The following is a 19,716-nucleotide window of genomic DNA, read 5'->3' as shown; positions in this document are numbered from 1 at the left end:
TGCTCGCGAAGGCCTGCTTGAGCTCCGAGAGTAATTTTATAGTCTCGTCTTCCTGTCCGTTCTCTACCGCTCGATGCTTGGGCGCGCGAGACGCGTGGGATGTCTCGGGCGTATCCATGGCGACCGGGGCCAAGGCGGGTTGCGGCGAGGAGGATGAAAGTACGAGTTTCCTAATCTTCGCCATCTCCGCAGCTAGCCTGCTCATTTCTTGCTTAACCTGCGCGTTTTCTTTCCTCAACTGCTCGTTAACTCGTCGCAACTTTTGCGTGGTGCGAATCGCGAGGCAGGTCGTCACCTCTTGGGGCCTCACGTCCCCCTCGAACCTTGTAGGCCCAGGCGAGCGTCAACTTCTTGCTTATAAGGGTGGTGGGCGTGCGTGAGCGGGACCTGGTCCCCCGCGATATGTCGTGCCCCGGCCTGGAGCTGGAGCTAGGCCGAGAACCGGAGCGTCCCCGGGAACAAGCCCGTCCTCTGAACCCACGGTGGGAGCCGGAACGTGCCCTGGAGGTAGAGTGGCCCATGGATCCGGAACGGCCTCTCGAGCGGCCCCTGGAACGGGAGCGTCCTCTGTGCTGAGCACTCGGGGTGGACGAAGCCTGGAACACGTTCGCAGTGTCCGAGCTCCACTGAGGGGACGGTGAAGGGGCACCGGCCATCTTGGCGCGCTCACTGCGACGACGACGACGCACGATGTATGGGATTTCGAACCATTGAGCACAGTCCTTACTAGCCGTGAGATGCTGGCCACCACAGAGTTTACACTTGAGGGTACACTGATGCTGCTCATCGGGACTAGGGGCACCACAGCCACGACAAATCGCGTCACCGGGAGTGGGGAACACGTCGGCGCGATGGCTGAGGCGGCCGCACGTATAGCACACGTCGATTTGCTTGCGGAAGAGCAAGCACTGCATGAGTAACGGTCCATACGTGACAAAGTTCGGTTCACGATGCCCATCGAACGCGACAATGACCGTGCCTGTTTGGGCTATTCTCTTCGCTGCTAAGGTGAGGGGGTTATTGGTGTTAACAATCTTGGCATCGATGGCGTCAGGGCCGTCTTGAAGGGGGATGTTGCGGATCACCCCCTTGCACGTGGAGTGCGGAGCCGTCTCGTAGGCACTGAGCTCATATACCTTGCCCGATATGAGTATCTGGCTCATCCGGACGTGGCGGTTGGGAGCACTGGCGAGCACAATATTTTGCTGCAGATTTGGGCATAGAGTATCTTGGCATAGATTTTCCTGACTGATGCAGCGGCGGCGAGTATTGCGTCAGCCGCCGTAACAGCGCCAATCTTGTAAGATAATGAGTCCACGTCGCGGCCTGATCACAATCTTGATATCATATCGAGGTAGTGACGGCATCCTTCCCGCTCGTAGCACTTTGGATTTTCGAGCAGCACCGCCTGATTTGCCGCGGCGCGCTGCCAGTTGCTGCGATGGCGCATTAGTGTCAGCCGTGCGTGTTTTGGCGCGAACTCTTTTGGCCACCGCGGACTGCCAACCTTGATCTTGGGTAACTTCTTCCGGGGAGATATCTTCCCCTTCCACTTAATACTCCATCTTGAGTGAGAAATTAAGCGTACCTCGCCTTCAAAGGGCCGGTACGCGGCGGGCAGATGGTTGACGAGGCGAGAAGTTCCGTCTCAAAGCTCGGGCTCGAGCAGGAGGTGCGTGGCCGAGGCGCGAGGCGCGTGGCCTCGGGGAGCAAAGCTTGGCAATCCTCTGTAGGCTTAGCTGGGCTGTCAAATTGTTGTCAAAGATTTACACACTTTGACAACAATCAGGTGGGCCTACTTTCTTGAGCATTTCTATAGTAGATATACTTGCAACATACGGCCCTGAGAGCCGCTCAAGGCCATGGTCGAGGCCTGTCGGAGACACACTCCGAGATATCTTGAATGAGCCAGTGCTCTAACACATTTCGAAAAACAGGAGCAAAAGTGGTCGTCTGGGCCGAGAAAAAAAGGAAAGAGCTCTTAGCACGCTCGTGCTCAGATATCTGGTACTCAGATCGCCAGACGACTTCACTCAGGAGTCTGCAGCTCAGGGCGCGATGACAATGAGCGAGGCGTGGGTATTTTACAGCGCCAAACAGGGCATGAAGTGGAGGAGCATACCGGTACGTAATTCAATTCGTAAGCTGACCAGTCGCGAACATGCGCACAGCGCTAAAGTGAAAAAGGGCGCGAGGCTCGTGTGGTCCGCTGAGAAATTGTCATGCTACCTCGCGGGTTTGAGATTCACCACTGGGATAAATCACTGTCCTCTGAAATGGATGCTAACAACGGATTGCGAAAGTGGCCGCAACCTGCGCTGCAGACTTGCAGCAGTATTCGTTCGATGTGTGCTACAAGAAGGGGAGCCTCAACGGTAACGCCAGCGGATCAAGTCGAAGCCTCAAACGCAGGAATTAGCCTCGACAGTTTTGATCTCGTCTGTTTGTTTTCTTTTTTTTTTCTGACAAAAAGTTTTGAACTGCTTGCTTTTGCATTGCGCTGTTCAAAAAAAAAAATTCTGTCGTGTGTTTGATAAATTTATGAGTGTGTTTTTATTGTTGCTAGGTTATTTTACTGAAACAGTTTGGCGTGTAGAAGAGGCAGATAAGTTTGATGGAGCTTAGTGAGAAACTGTCTTGCGCTTGCCGGCTGAGCGGTTTCGGCGTTGTTCTGACTGAAGGTTTACGTGAACCAGAAACTGCAGCTGAACCTCACGAGGCAGCTTTGCCAGTGTCCTCGACGTGGAACGGAATGCGCGCATCATGGAAGAAGTCTTCGGACATCTACGTGACTCAGCAAAGCTGAGGGACAACCGCGTGCGGCTACGACCATCAGTGCCATACCTCAGGACAGCGGGTGCAGTGTTTCGCCCATCGGGGTCTTCCTGCCCCGGCATGGCATTCTGTTACGACTCGCGTCCAGTACGAACAATCGTGTCACGCGGCCAAAAACAAGGTCAAGTGCTTCAAACTATAATGCTAAGAGAGCAAAGACATTTCGGATGCTTAAAAGAGCCGAGAGCCCCGCGTCTCCAGACATTAGGCGTCCGTGCACTAGTTCACGTGTGTACTTATGGCCCGGTGCGCAACCTCCTCCCTCATCCATGTGCTACGTATTGGAGAGCGAGCGACGCTCGATGGAATAAGCTATGGTTGGTCTCCATTTCACCATCATCATCATCATCATCATCATCATCCTGGTTACACCCACTGCAGGGCAAAGGCCTCTCCCATACTTCTCCAACTATCCCAGTCATTTAATAATTGTGGCCATGTTGTCCCTGCAAACTTCTTAATCTCATCCGCCCACATAACTTTCTGCCGCCCCCTGCTACGCTTCCCTTCCCTTGGAATCCAGTCCGTAACCCTTAATGACCATCGGTTATCTTCCCTCGTCATTACATTTCCTGTCCATGTAATGAGGAGAGAAGATAACCGCTGGCCCTTTTTCATGAGAGTTGCCAGAACAGGAAAAGCGAAACGTGTTCCCAGAAGCTGTTGCATGTTTGCTTCGTGAACTCACGGGGTTCGCTGCAGCGAAAGGCGCATGATTTACGAGTCGGCGACCATGCTTCAGGTTTGCTTGGCGCGCGGTATACTGTTGGCGAGCGGCGTCCTGCTGTCAAGCAGATTTGGCAAAGGTACGTATGTACAGTCGCAATCAAAAATACGCCGCCCACGCCTCCAGGTGCAGGAGCGGCTGCGGGGCCACAACGCGGCACTGCTGTCTCTATCGGGCGCCTGCTTTGAGGGTGCACCGAGTGACGCCAATCTGCACCTTCACTCTCCTGCGGCCAAGTCACGCGCCTGATAAATTTCAAGTGCGGAGTTCGGCTGTTCCGCAGCTGATGGTCAGTGCACAGGAGGGCGCTTTAATTTTGCTTCGTTTGCCGTGCTGCCGTAGTTCTTGGCACGAGGGCGGCGGACGGCTTCCGGGCACGGCTGGCAGATTCGGACGGATTCTGCAATGTGAGTCTAGTAACGCTTTCGCCTCAAACGAGAATAGAACATTAGGACGGGCGTTGACACCAACAAAGTGGTGGCTCTTTGCTTGCTGCTCCTATGCACCAATGCCTTGCCGTGGCGTCTTTCATTGAGAGCCTGCATGCACGTGCGCCGTCCGTTCAAACGCCAAGCATGGAAGCGTGGCACACACGGGCACGTAAACATGAAAAGTGAAACCAAATTGGACACTGCCAGGCATACGTTCCGTGCGTTTAGCCGAACGACCGAACCCTCTTTGCCCTCTTTCCAACTGACCGTCAGCTGCGAAACAGCCGAATGTTGAACTTAAAATTATCAAGCGCGTGACTTGGCCGCACGAGAGTGAGGGCGAAGATGGCGTCACTCGGTGCACCCTCAAAGCAGGCATCCGATGTAGTCCGATGTAATGCGGAAGCTGCTCAGAGCACCAGCAAGTGGCAGCAGGCCGGACAAGCCGCCATTGGAATATGAACCTGGCAACGTTTAACGCATGGGCAGGACATGTAATGGGTATGGGCAGGACATGTAATGAGGAGGGAAGATAACCGATGGTCATTAAGGGTTACGGACTGGATCCCAAGGGAAGGGAAGCGTAGCAGGGGGCGGCAGAAAGTTAGGTGGGCGGATGAGATTAAGAAGTTTGCAGGGACGGCATGGCCGCAATTAGTACATGACCGGGGTTGTTGGAGAAGTATGGGAGAGGCCTTTGCCCTGCAGTGGGCGTAACCAGGCTGATGATGATGATGATGATGATGATGATGACGTTGATGATGGTGATGAACGTTTAACGCTAGAACGTTATGTAGTGAGGCGAGTCTAGCAGTGCTAGTGGAGGAATTAGAGGGCAGTAAATGTTATATAATAGGGGTCAGTGAAGTTAGGAGGCCAAAAGAAGCATATACAGTGCTAAAAAGCGGGCACGTCCTGTGCTACCGGGGCTTAGCGGAGAGACGAGAACTAGGAGTCGGATTCCTGATTAATAAGAATATAGTTGGTAACATACAGGAATTATATAGCATTAACGAGAGGGTGGCAGGTCTTGTTGTGAAACTAAATAAGAGGTACAAAATGAAGGTTGTACAGGTCTACGCCCCTACATCCAGTCATGATGACCAGGAAGTCGAAAGCTTCTATGAAGACGTGGAATCGGCGATGGGTAGAGTGGAAACAAAATACACTATACTGATGGGCGACTTCAATGCCAAGGTAGGCAAGAAGCAGGCTGGGAACAAGGCGGTGGGGGAATATGGCATAGGCACTAGGAATAGCAGGGGAGAGTTATTAGTAGAGTTTGCGGAACAGAAAAATATGCGGATAATGAATACCTTCTTCCGCAAGCGGGATAGCCGAAAGTGGACGTGGAGGAGCCCGAACGGCGAGACTAGAAATGAAATAGACTTCATACTCTGCGCTAATCCTGGCATCATACAAGATGTGAACGTGCTCAGCAAGGTGCGCTGCAGTGACCATAGGATGGTAAGAACTCGAATTAGCCTAGACCTGAGGAGGGAACGGAAGAAACTGGTACATAAGAAGCCGATCAATGAGTTAGCGGTAAGAGGGAAAATAGAGAAATTCCAGATCAAGCTACAGAACAGGTATTCGGCTTTAACTCAGGAAGAGGACTTTAGTGTTAAAGCAATGAACGACAATCTTGTGGGCATCATTAAGGAGTGTGCAATAGAAGTCGGTGGTAACTCTGTTGGACAGGATACCAGTAAGCTATCGCAGGAGACGAAAGATCTGATCAAGAAACGCCAATGTATGAAAGCTTCTAACCCTACAGCTAGAATAGAACTGGCAGAACTTTCGAAGTTAATCAACAAGCGTAAGACAGCTGACATAAGGAAGTATAATATGGATAGAATTGAACATGCTATCAGGAACAGAGGAAGCTAAAAAGCAGTGAAGAAGAAACTAGGAATTGGCAAGAATCAGATGTATGCGTTAAGAAACAAAGCCGGCAATATCATTACTAATATGGATGGGATAGTTCAAGTGGCTGAGGAGTTCTATAGAGATTTATACAGTACGAGTGGCACCCACGACAATAATGGAAGAGAGAATAGTCTAGAGGAATTCGAAATCCCACAGGTAACGCCGGAAGAAGCAAAGAAGGCCTTGGGAGCTATGCAAAGGGGGAAGGCAACTGGGGAGGATCAGGTAACAGCAGCTTTGTTGAAGGATGGTGGGCAGATTGTTCTAGACAAATTGGCCACCCTGTATACGCAATGCCTCATGACCTCGAGAGTACCGGAATCTTGGAAGAACGCTGCGATAATCCTAATCCATAAGAAAGGGGACGCCAAAGACTTGAAAAATTATAGACCGATCAGCTTACTGTCAGTTGCCCACAAACTATTTACTAAGGTAATCACAAATAGAATCAGGAACACCTTAGACTTCTGTCAAGCAAAACACCAGGCCGGATTCCGTAAAGGCTACTCAACAATAGACCATATTCACGCTATCAATCAGGTGATAGAGAAATGTGCGGAATATAACCAACCCTTATATATAGCTTTCATTGATTACGAGAAAGCGTTTGATTCTGTCGAAACCTCAGCAGTCATGGAGGCATTACAGAATCAGGGGGTAGACGAGCCGTACGTAAAAATACTGAAAGATATCTATAGCGGCTCCACAGCCACCGTAGTCCTCCATAAAGAAAGCAACAAAATCCCAAAAAAGAAAGGTGTCAGGCAGGGAGATACGAATAGTACCCAGCCGGCAGCAACATGCGCTAACCAGCCGCGAGCGCTTCCGAGCATGGCAGTTTGCGCGGGCCCTCTGTGCGCTACGCAGACTATGTGGCGCCATCTGCGCACGCATTTCGGAGGCCACTGCAGGGATTTAGGTAGCGGTCGTTATGTGATTCGCAAAGAAGTCGATTTTGAAAGCCCGACAATAGCCTGTGCGGCAGCAAGTTGCTGGACTAAATGAGTTCCGAGTCGCACGAATCGCTGAAGTGTGCAGATTATTCTTGTTCTTGTTATCCACGTGCATGCTTCGGCTTGTGCCTCCTAAACGTCATCATCGTCATTCTGCTCTGTCCTTACGTTAAGGCTGAGTGGCTGTTCAGACATAAATTAATCAGGCCTGTCTATCAACTTTTCTATTACGACAAATGGAAAGAAAGAAAGATTCGTCTTGCTTTTGCTTCCGAATATCTTTCGCCTGTGGAGATAAAGGTCGTTCGCGGACTCACCCATGGCCGCCACTCATGACGCAGAGACCACTAGGAACAGACAGCCGAGGTGTATTATTCGTTGCGGCGACGACAAGTTAGTTCAGACTACCTGAGCGGTGGCCTCCCCCGCCTCGTGCTACCGCCGGCAACCGCGGGGTGCCCTACACGTTTCATTTGTACTGGCGAGCTGTATGAGCAACTAATGCCAACAAGCTGCGTCCTCATCACAAGTTGTCTGTATCTACGCTTAGTGACCAAAGTCTACGCTCGTGACCGCAGACAGCAGCGAACGCTGCGCTCTGATGAATCCGTGTGTCCAGTGTCCGCATCGATCAAATACGATTACCGCTGCTCGTGCATGGATCCTTTACATCCATATTGAAACCCACGAAACACTCCTCGTTCGCATAATGTCGCAATACACAGCGTTCCTCACGCTTAAGGGTGGTTAATTGACGTCACGAGAGATAGCTGACATAAACAACAGTCGACAAAAAGTGATCCTACATATTCCAGTATTGGTTCACAAAATTGTGATACAGTCGACTCCTGTTAATTTGATTCTTGCAGGACCACGAGGTTTGGTCGAATGATCTGAAAGGACGAATAAACAAATAGCGTCACAATGAAAGGAATCAAATCTTGCTTTATTGCTTGAAGTGGTCGGTTGTCGTCGACAGACCACATCACTGTTACAATAACTATACAAGTCGTCGCTTTACGGTAAGTGGCCCACAAACCTCAATACTATCGGCGGCTCTGGCAAAATCGTCGAAAAAGATATCACCCAGGGCACAGCGAAAGTCGTGATCATCACTGCAGGAAAGGTTGCTGCCGTCACTCTCGTCGCTTCCGTAAAGTCCATAAATAATAATTTTAAAAAAAACTCATCCAGGAACCTTGAGCCTAGGCAACCAGTAGCGCCGACTGCTCAATTTCTTGTGTTTTGAAGCTTTTGTAATCACTGCACGTGCATGAGGTGATGCCAATAGGGGTCCAATTAACCTAAGAAACATGCTTTTAAATTCGAACTAAACAAGTTTTCTTTCCATAGCGATGTATGATTTCTCGCTGGGACTTTCCAGTGTTTTCGAAAAAAATGAGTTGTTGAATTAACCAAGATCTAATTAACGCAAATCGTCTGCATGGTTTTATTGAGGAGGTCTGGTGCTGAAAAATTTTTACGAATATTTTTCAAATGTTTTCTAATTTTGTAAAACTTATTAGAAATATGTAACTGCTTAAACTGATATTTTGCGACCAGTACTTGTACGAATAAGACTCCTTCCTTAAAACGTGGCAAATGTCGTTCGGATCAGTGCGTCGTTTGCCTCACGAGTGCCTCAGTGCGTTTTTATGCATTCGAATAGCGTGGTCAGAGATAAGGTCTAAGCTATAAAGCAGCGTCTCTAGGTAGCAAACTGTCCTCAGCTATTTCATTTTGTATAACCCGCTGCAGCTGTCACTCCACTTCAAGGGCAAAATAGCCCATGCCGGAGCGTGGCCGTGGGAGGGACTGAGCGCCCTGGACGCCGCTGTCGCTTCGTACGTCAACGTCAGCCTCCTCCGACTGCAGCTGAAGCCGACCACTAGGATTCATGGTACATGTAGCCTCTCGCTCATGCGCTTCAACCAAAAAAAAGAAAATGAGCGTCCACTGGATAATAACTCATAAATCCTACGTGTATACAGTGAACTCTCGTTAAGGCGAACTCGGTTAGGCCGAATTCCAGCGTATAACGAACAACATGGGAACGTTTGTTTGGTTTTCATAGACTCAATGGCAAAAAAAATCTGCCTAATACGAACCGCCTCAGACCTGCTATTCGGTTAAGACGAACATTCGGAGGGACCCCCCTCGCTACCGATCATGGAGGCCAAGGTTCCTCGATGCGCAGCGCCCGGGGGCGCTTGCACCTAGGGTGCTGGAGGCCTGCAGCACACATCGCCCTTGGACAGAGGCGAAAACAAGAAGTGGAAACAAAAAGCGACTGACGTTTCATTTCGCTAGCTTTGGTGACGCGCAAGCGTATGGGTGCTATAGCTCATACGAAGCTATCGGCCCTCGGTGCGCCTAGATTGTTCGCATTGCAGATCGTATTCAGGACAGGGCTGGCTTGGCGCGCCATACGCAGCAGCCGCTGGAGTAGAACGCTCCCTTGTAAACATTCGCTTACTAGCAAAATTAACAAGCATGGTGCAAGTGTGCTCAGGCACACATGAACACATCACAGTCGATGACCACAGACGCTCGCTGTCAAAACACTGGCGCAAGGAATCGCGGCAGCAGCAGCGAGCGAAGTGACCTTCTCGCTATCGCTTCAGTGCAAACTGAGTGGCGAGAACACAGCGCACGCAAAACTGCTAGCCATGGGCCCACCTATACTGTGCCCCCAAAGCAGATCGCGCTCAAGAGAAATCGTGCGCGGCCGAAGTACAACACCCTCCTCCCTCCCCTCTCAGCTGTCATTCGCGCGACGGAGGCCGTCGCGCTCCCCTTCTCGTTTCCTCCTTTGCGCACGCGAAATTGTGCCGCCATCGTCGGCTCACCGTCACAAGCTTTCACTCGCACACACAGCGTACGGCGCGCGAGGACAATGTTATAACGAGACAAACCCGGTACGTCCGTATCGCAAACGTAACCTGTAGCAACTGCCAGAGGAGGTCAACCCAGCGTGCCTCCGCCTACCTTCCTCCTCCTCCGCGACACTTCGCCTCGTTTCTCCTTCCCCACGTCTATGTCACCTAGACTTTCCTCTAGGTTGCATTGCTTTGCCACGCGCTCAGCGCACACCTTCGTACTTTCGCTAGCTCGGAGCCTACACCGATGACCTGTGAGGCGGCAGGTGCCTGCTTTAACTCCTTAGCAAACTTTTTTTTTCAGCAGCACGAAGGCAGAAGGATTTTTAAGGTCATTGGGTGCGATGACATCGTTTGGGGCTGCACGCCGATTTGCACAGAAGCGCCAAACAGCCATCACGGACTGTATGAAACTAAGCAAACGTAGCACTTAAAAACAGTTGTCTATTAAGTTTAGCTAGGTAAATGCTTTTTGTCATTTTCTACCGTTTTAAGTTTACTTCATTTACCGTTTTGAAGTAAGATATTTGGATGCAGCTGGTCATGTTGCCAATTATTCTTCTGAAAAGACGAACTGCTGATGGGACGAACAAATTTTCATGGTTCCTTCGAATTCGTCTTAAAGAGAGTCAAACTGTGCCTATATATATATATATAGCGAGAAGAAAGGGGGTTAACCGAGGGGCCCGATTTTTATTAGTCATATCATAAGAAGCCAACAAACACTGACACCAAGAAAAACATAGGGGAAATTACTTGTACTTAATAAATGAAATAAAGAAACGATAAATTAATGGAAATTAAAGTGGATGAAAAAACAACTTGCCGCAGGTGGGAACCGAACCCACAACCTTCGCATTTCGGTGCCTGCTTTAACTATATATATATATATATATATATATATATATATATATATATATATATGACGCGACAGAAGGTTGCGGATGGAGACAAACCTGGTCGCCCGAACATGGCCTTGAACCTACGTCTTCCTTTTCTTTCACACACCGTCCTTCTGTCTACCGTTACACATTTCCCTCCCCCCAAGAGCACGCACAACAAAAAAATGAGACGGAGCCTAGAGGTCATAAATAAAGATATGAGAATGTGCAATTACTACATTGTTTTGACTTTAAGCTCATTACAAACTCCGAGAACTGCGCGGCAGTCCGGTGGCGTCCAGCAGAGCTCAGGTAGCCGAGGCTGGCTGTTGCACTCCGGACGACACACGCATGCCCCGATGAAGGAAAGTTTGTGCATACGACAGCCATGGGAACTCAGATGCTGTGGCGACTTGTAGACACGTGGTGTCTCCTGCTCCAACGTTCGGTGGACTGATTGGTTGAGGCGACGTCTCTATTGGTCCGGTGTGCCGGGAAAGTGTCCGTGTCCTTTTCGTCGCTGCGCACAGCGTTGTCGCGGGAATTCTTGGGGTGGGAGGAGTCCTGATAGGTGGTGCTGAAGGTGTGTTCGGCGACGTTTCTTTATTACAAAACGTTGTATTCGTTCGTTCAATTCGGGAAGGGGGAATATATACGTAGCGGTGTACAGATGGACTGTAGATGAAAGGAGAGGAATTTTCGCCCGCACGAACACATTTAAAGATAGATTTTTCCCTAGAACTATACCTGATTGGAATACCTTACCTTCTCATATTTTTCAGGCCAGTAATATTGCAACACAATTGGAACGTCACCTCCTTGTTTCATGAGATTTTGGTTTGGTTTTTTGATGCTTGTCATTGTTTGATTGCTTTTGCTTCTTTGTTTTTGTTTTTATTTGTCTGCTAATATTGTTTGAATGTGCTTCATATTTCTTGTTTTGTAAAATTATAGATTGTGCCCCTCCTGCCAGGACCAAGATGGTCTGCAGTATTTGAAAGAAATAGCTGAAAAGGGCAACCATGTTGTTTTACGTCTGCAACCTACTGCTCGGGTCATATATATATATATATATATATATATATATATATATATATATATATATATATATATATATATATATATATTTATAATTGTTATCGTTAATATTAAAGATTGAGCAACAACCTCAAGAGCCCGTCTGCTCTGCATTAAGTGCACGGTTGTGGAATCGTTCATCTGAAATAATTCGGAGCCTTCCAGTAAGGCTCCACCAATATATATAGCCTAGCTGTAACTTCTGGACGTAGTGAGCGCTCTTAGTGAATTGTTCCCTTTTGAAAACACGTATGGCTGAAGACAATATATATATATATATATATATATATATATATATATATATATATATATATATATATATATATATATATATATATATATATATATATATATATATATATATATATATATATATATATAATATTCTTTAGTGGCACCTAAATAAACAACTTGCCTGTAGCACATAGCAGAATTATAGTCATTCAGCTAAATTACTCGACGAGGCGGTCCTTATATCTACGAGGAATCAATCAGAATGCTGGATTGAATAATTAACAGACATACGCTAATTAACCTTAATTTATTACTTTACAGCACATATTTCAATCTCCAAACTGTACCTAGCGAGTGTGCAAGGCATAGGGACTTAGAACGAATTCTGAAGATGGCACCGGTTTCAAGATAGGCGTCGCAAAACTTTCGGCAAAAATGTGCTGTTGCCACGATATAAGGCATAACAGTATTACATGTTTTCCTTACACGTGGTTTTCGCATGAAATAAACGGCGTCAAAACAGTCGCAGTGTCCCGCTCCCATGCTGCCACCTTCCGTATCACGACGTTACGACACACTTGAAAGGAAGCAGGAAGTGGTTATTAAAAGGCTATTATATTACATTATTTAGGACACTCCGAGGCTTCCAAGTGTCTCTTTTTTTTTGGGGGGGGGAGGGGGAGGGCAGAGGCAGTTTAGACGTCCCTTACTTTCATTTGCTGCAAAAAAAAGAAAAAGTCCCGAGTTGAAAATGTCACGCCAGTACTGCTTGTAAATCCCGTTAACCGTCGTGAGTACCTGCGTAGGTGTGCACGGTTATAGCTGTGGGAGTGTTAGCCAGCGCTAAGCACGGCATTGGCCGCGGACGTGGAGCAACCTTTATTTCCGCCGGAGGCGCCACGTTCTACGTGAGGTCGCAGGAGCAGGCCAGTGGGCAATGAATCTTCGTACGCACACAGTGCGTTGGGCCTCTGTAAGTTTGCCACATACACCGGAGCCGTGTAATCTGGATTGATCGCTCGCGTCCCGTGAGGCGCGACGCGTCACAGTAGCGACAGCCCTAGTTTTCCCCCTTGGCTTTGCCAGTTAATATCCGCTGAAAGGGGTGTCACCTGAGAGTCACCGGCCAGGATACGGCTCTATGCGGCACTATCTCTAGGCACTGGCACTAGGATGCGGCACTGGCTTGAATCGATAGCATAGCCCCGTCATTATAAAGAGTGCATCGAGCTCGCGGTTGCTCTTCCCTGAAGTGAATGCTTTGATCGAGGATGCGAGCGCTGGAGTTGTACAGTCCCTGCCATCCTTTTGCACTGTATAGTTAATAGCAGCACACGAATGCTGTGGCACATGCATCGCAATTAAGATTAATTTTACATTTACAGATACTGCAATCCCCAAAGGGATTTCAGCAGGGTGCAAGTACAACATATCAGTGTACAAACGCAGGCAACAGAAAACAAAGCAGGACGTAGTACATTGCTCATACAAACGATATCACTTATAAAACACAGCGAAGAAAAAGTAAGGTAATGAATGAATTGTTGAATTGAGCTTCTTACCCATTCAACAAAGGTTATCGGCAAATGAAGACAACGAAGGCTGAGTAGCTTGTATACTAGTCAAGTTATTCCATTCAATCACAGTCCTGGGGAAGAAAAGGAATATTTAAAACAAATATGTATTACGCGGAATGGTTTAATAGTTAGCTCATGTCTCTGCCTTGTGGCATACCCAGAAGAAAATGTAATTATATCAGAGGTGTTATTAGTGTAATGTTCATTTATAAGCTGATACAAAAGTTTTAGTCGGGAAACTCGACTGCGCTCTGTTAGTGTAGGCAAGTTGGCTTGTTTCAAAACTTTTGTTACTGAGGTACGAGAGAAGTTATTGTACATGAAGCGAACTGCCTTTCTCTGCATCCGTTCGAGTTTTTTATGTTAGTTTGCGTAAACGGATCCCAGATAATAGCTGCATAATCTAGTACGGGGCGTATAATTGTTTTGTACGCTAATAAGTGAACGGGACATGTGGACAGTTTTAACGCTCTCCTAAAAAAAAACAATTTACGACACGGTTACTTCATCAGTGTGCCGATTCTATTTGAGGTTGTTAGTTATCCACAGGCCAAGGTACTTGTGTTCTGTTACCTCAGATAGAAAATTATTGTTAGCCGAGTAATTGAAAGTAAACTTATTCTATTTGTGAGCAATGCACATAAAAACAGCTTTCTCAAAATTCGCCGACATCCCCTGCCAATCGTCACATCGTACATACTTCAATTTCAATTTCATATGTCAATTTGTACATATGCGCCCGCCAGGTGTTAAAAGGATTGCAATAGATCTGTGTGATATGAAGCCAGCGCTCCGTGCTTGCCCTCTCACTGTATCTTGTAATTCCGCGCGAACGTAGGCCACCTTAAAAAGAAAACACACAAAAAATACTTGTTCCGATCTCAGCGTCCCCCAGTAATTGCGTTTTTGAGCATGAAATCATAGAAAGCGGATGTAATTCTGTAATATACATCTTGTACCGATTTCGCAAGTTGCATCAAACCCAGTACGTAATGTAGGCAAAAATACTCTATTCGCTTTTTTTTTATCAACCATTGCGCCGTGTGGCTATCCACGTTATAAGCCTACACGGTGGCGTGGTTCCGCCAACGATGAATGGCAAAAATGATTAGAAATTAAGAGTCCTTACAGAGTACGGTTCCACTTATGAAGCGGAATGGCATCATAGCGTGCACTGAAAGGCCCTTGACAAAAATTTCTAGACATCAGATAAAACGTCCCTAGACATTTGTTTATAAAGGCTGTAGACCGAATTTTTATAGACTTATTACCGTACACTTTTTTATGGCTATAGAAAAACGTGTACCAATTATACACACACACACACGCACATATATATATATATATATATATATATATATAAAAGCAAAAATAACGTGACTTTACTGGCGTTACGCCCGCTGTGCTGGCCTTCGTACTGAGCTCCGACGCAGACCGGTCCCGCGGCCGAGACGTCAGTAATGTCGCGTTATTGTTTCCTGCGTGTTTTCATATATATATATATATATATATATATATATATATACTCTGCACGTATATATATATATACTCTGCACGTATATATACATATATACTCTGCACGCAAGAAACATCAGCTTTACCACTAAAAACAATACACGGGTGTCGTGCATACATTTATCAAACAATAAAACAATCTATGCACACTCTGCAGACGCACACCCTTACACTTCATTTTTTACTATGTTATAATATAGACTGTCTTTAAACTTGTAGCCTCCCAATCATTATCACCTATTATCGACAAACGATATAATACTGTTTATATAAACGATCGGAGTTAATTTATAAGTAGTGTACAGAAAATATACAGGGTGTCCCAGCTAACTCTAGCCAGAGTTTTAATACATGCGAGTGCCACGTAGCTGCACAGAACCAAAGTAATTATATATTTAGCCTTAATATATTGATCAAGTTCTGAAATAGTACAATTCGATGGAAAGTGTCAATGAGAAAATTGTAGAGCGACATGAAAAACTCACGATACCCGTTTATGTTGCTCAATACGTGCTACATAAAAGTATTTGTCCGAGCATGAAAGAAGCCCGCAAATGCACGCAAAGTTGCCGTGCGACTAGTCGCTCGGAGCACTTTGCGTGCATTTGCGGGCTTCCTTCACACTCGGAAAAGCACTTTTATAAAGCACGTCTTGAGCAACATAAACGGGTATCGTGAGTTTTTCATGTAGCTCTAAAACTTTCTGAGACTTTTCTTTTAAATATAATATTTGAGAAGTTGATTAATTAAGACTAATTATCTAATCAGGTGGAATGCAGAAAATAATCAGAGTATTTCCAAGCGACGGCAAACAACATTTCTTTGGTTCTGTCCAGCTACGTGGCATTCGCATATTTTTAAACTCTGGCTAAAGTTAGCTGGGACACCCTGTACATCAATGGCCGCTTCTTGCGTAGTTGCGGAGCTTTGTGCATTAGGCGGTCCATGGGAAAGCGTAGGAACTGTGCACCTCCGACATCGGCCGGGCAGGCGTCATCACTGAAGGCGGCAAGTGCCCGAACGTGATCCCCGAGGAGACGGAGATGTGCTTCACCGTTCGGGCTCCGAGTGCCGAGGACCAGCTCCTGCCGAAGGTGGAGGCCTGCTTCAGAGCGGCGGCCGACGCCACGGGATGCTCCCTGGACATGGAGAAGAAGTTGCCGTACATGAACTTCATGCACAATGCTGCCATCGCGCAAACCTACTGATAGCACGCCCACACTTTCGGTACGATCTCTCGCCGTGCTGTGTTGAGTATGGCTGACAGTGCTCAGTTGCAAGTGACTGAGCCGTGTTTCGTGCCAGAACTGCAAGCGCCTGTCCCGCGTTTGGTAGCGGACTGAAAGCAGCTGAAATGTTCGTGTCGTCATCCCTCATTTATTTAGCCAGTGACGCTTGTGGAGAAGCCAGCAACATAATGTACTTGTCAGCATTTCTCATCTACAATCAATTAATCAATCAATCAACCAATCAATCAATCCGCAAGTAGAATAAGTAGAAAAAGAAAACAACTAATTTTCACACTGAGACGAGTATATTTGTCAAGGTTCGTTAGCTTTACTGGAGTCTGTCCCAGTAACTCCCCCTCGCTCTGCCAGACCCATTTTCTTTTTATTGTGATGATGACTTGCTTTAAGGCATAAACTTTGGCGTGCTTTATATGCATGTATTAACTCTGTAGGAATTGAAGCAGTGTTCTGTAGTATTCCTTATTGTGGACCCATAGCGATCTAGCTGGTCGTAGCACTGTAGCGGAGTGGGAGACGTTTGAGCACCTTAGTAATGCGAACGCTGTCTTTGTCCCGTTTATGCCAAAGGTTATCTGCCTTTACTCTGGTCGCTTACTAAAACATAAATCACCGACCAGTCTAATCATAAACGTTTGAGCAGTTCCGCTGTCGACGGAGTCACGATTGCTGAAGTGCCATTGTCAGCAAACATTTCGCTGCTGTCGGCCCAGCCAGCACTCTGCTGCCGAGTGGCTGACTGCGGTTTTTTGCGGACTTCCATCGTGAAATCAAATTTCGCGGAGGGCTGTTGTGCACTACGGTCCTCTCTATTTCCCCTTGCACGCCCAAATCGGGTGATAATTGTCGGCCTTTTTGCCGGTACGCATTGCATTACTATCTTACTCCTGGTGAAATTATAAATGTTGTTTCTGACAAACCTATGTTTTTTCACCACCTGAATCACGCGCTACCTCCAAGAAGTTGCACTATCGAAAGCTCGACAACCCTAATCCCTCCACACTCACGCGGGACCACTTCGGAGGGCCGATCGCACAGTTGTAGGGTTTAAAAAATTATGGGGTTTTACGTGTCAAAACCACTTTCTGATTATGAGGCACACCGTAGTGGAGGACCCCGGAAATTTCGACCACCTGGGGCTCTTTGACGTGCACCTAAATCTAGGTACACGGCTGTTTTCGCATTTCGCCCCCATCGAAATGCGGCCGCCGTGGCCGGGATTCGATCCCGCGATCTCGTGCTCAGCAGTCCAACACCATAGCCACTGAGCAACCACGGCGGGTCACAGTTGTAGGGTAGAAGCGGTGAGGGTTGCGCATTCGTGCGTTCTTGCACGCATTCGCTTCCGGCAACGTGCGGCGCGTCGCCGTAAGCGGCTTCTCGTTCCTCTAGGGTGCAAACTACACTGCGCGGGGTGGCGCGATGGTATCCGTCACGAATGCTGCTGCAGCCGACGCAAAGCGAAGCAGTGCGCACGCTTATATCTTCGAAACTCTGCACAGAAAGGGGGGGGGGGGGGGCAGGGTAGTGATGGGGATTTAAACGTGGCGATGGTGACATAGAAGCGGCGTGCACAGCGGTGAATGAACGTTTAGCATTCTGCTGATTGTCAGGAAAGTTACAAAGAAATGTCATTCAGAACTGTCATCCAAGAAGCCACCAGGTTCCGGATCTTTGGCTGGGGTCGCTAATCAAGCGAAACTTCAGAAACAAAGGTCTAAAGAAGAGGCTGCTGCGTGGGCTTCTCCATCGGGAGCAGCACAGGCGCCGACAAAAGTCTTTACAGTTCGTAAAGGGCTGCGATAACCGGCACCAGTACGGCAAGTACCCGCACAGCACTTTTACCGACCTGAGTCTGGAGACCGCAGAGAATCACGCGCATTGATAATAGCAAGCGTTGCAGTATTACCTCAACGTCCTCGTTCTCAGTACTTTTAGAGAAGTACGGCACTACAGCACAGCATCGTTTTAAAGGAATGTAAACGTAGTGGGACTGGCCATATAGCAAATCGGAACAAATTCGCATTTAGGCTGCCTAAAAGTGAGCCATTTTTATTGAATGACTGTAAATTATTGAGCAGAAGTTATCTGCTCCCATGCGTTCGATCAGGGACTGGTGCCCAAGCGCAATAATGTTGCTGCTAAATTCTGCAGCACGAATCATTCAGAAGAGTCCTCACATTTATTCTTCCGTCTTCCTCAAGACTCCGATAACTGTTTTTATACCCTTACAAGTTCGACAGAAATGAATATGCGTCACCTTCGAATAATGAAGTCACGCATGGAATACTATTTGAGTAGCAGGGACTATTCGATTCCTATTCAAAATTTCGAAGATTCCCACACCGCTTGTTATAAGGTGCCCTCGCACTGTGAGCCCAACTGCCAAGGCAAGCTAGAAAAGGGGCCGAAAAAATTGGAAGTAAAGGGAGGCAAAAGGAATACATCCAATAGCAAATATAGGCCGCATGTATACAGGCAAGTTGAATTGATTTCAATCCGCCGTGGTTGTTTTGGGGCTTTGGTGTTGCGCTGCTAAGCACGAGGTCGCAGCATCAAATCTCGACCACGGCGGCCGCATATCGATGGGGGCCAAATGCAAAAACACTTGTTTACTTAGATTTAGGTGGACGTTAAAGAACCCCAGGTAGTAAAAATTATTCCGGAGTCCCCCACTACGGCGTGCCTCATAATCAGATCGTGATTTTGACACGTGAAACCTCGTAATTTAATATATTTTTTTTAATTTTATTTTGATTACATAGGTACGGTGGTGATATCTATCTATCTATCTATCTATCTATCTATCTATCTATCTATCTATCTATCTATCTATCTATCTATCTATCTATCTATCTATCTATCTATCACTTGTGAATACCAGTTTTACACACCGCTCTGCCCTGTTCCGCACAATAGGCGTGTCCTTCCTGGATGACGTCAAGGACCTGCCGCCTTCGAGAGGTGCCACGGACTGCGGCAACGTGTCGTACCGAGTGCCCGCCATCCACCCGATGTTCGACGTTCCCACCGCTAAGTGATCGGGGAACCACACGCGAGGTTTCGCCACCGTAGCCAACGCCGCGGACTCCTAGCCGCCCACGTTGAGGGTGGCCAAAGTCCTGGCACTGACGGCGCTCGATCTGCTCACGGACGCCGAGCTGCTGCGTGAGGCGAAACGGGAGTTTGCCGCTCTACAACTACCGTCGGAAGAGGAGCTGCAATCTGCTCTGTCATAAAATGAGAGTTCAAGACGCTAAGCATAAGTTTTAACGCTTTAAGCTGGATTCGCACTACGGGCCGGTCCGCTGGCTCAAATTTCGCTGACGAGCGTGACACCATGGCTGAGCGTCGACGAGCGTCCCCTAGGTGCTGCTTGATTTGCTGACACTGGGCCACGTCATGCTCCTCCGCGGAGCGGATTGGCAATC

General features: G+C 47.6%; 1 protein-coding gene across 1 annotated transcript; it reads left to right on the top strand.

Annotated features, from left to right (window-relative positions):
- The first annotated feature begins 2,763 nt into the window (after positions 1 to 2,763).
- On the top strand, positions 2,764 to 19,524 carry LOC142571696 (xaa-Arg dipeptidase-like). Its single transcript, XM_075680269.1, has 4 exons — positions 2,764 to 2,922; positions 8,634 to 8,775; positions 16,029 to 16,222; positions 19,381 to 19,524. Exons 1-4 carry the CDS (start codon positions 2,764 to 2,766, stop codon positions 19,522 to 19,524), a joined length of 639 nt encoding a protein of 212 aa, XP_075536384.1.
- Positions 19,525 to 19,716: the final 192 nt, after the last annotated feature.

This window comes from Dermacentor variabilis, chromosome 1, assembly GCF_050947875.1.
Source record: "Dermacentor variabilis isolate Ectoservices chromosome 1, ASM5094787v1, whole genome shotgun sequence".
Taxonomy (NCBI): Eukaryota; Metazoa; Arthropoda; class Arachnida; order Ixodida; family Ixodidae; genus Dermacentor; species Dermacentor variabilis.
This window is presented reverse-complemented; position numbering and strand designations above follow the sequence as displayed.

Excerpts from the sequence above, each read along its gene's own strand:
- LOC142571696 (XM_075680269.1), top strand. The coding sequence starts at position 2,764 with ATGGAAGAAGTCTTCGGACATCTACGTGACTCAGCAAAGCTGAGGGAC. Across the intron at positions 2,923-8,633 it reads TCTGTTACGACTCGCGTCCA|CTGTCACTCCACTTCAAGGG; the intron begins GTACGAACAATC and ends AACCCGCTGCAG. Across the intron at positions 16,223-19,380 it reads ACATGAACTTCATGCACAAT|CCGCCCACGTTGAGGGTGGC; the intron begins GCTGCCATCGCG and ends GCGGACTCCTAG.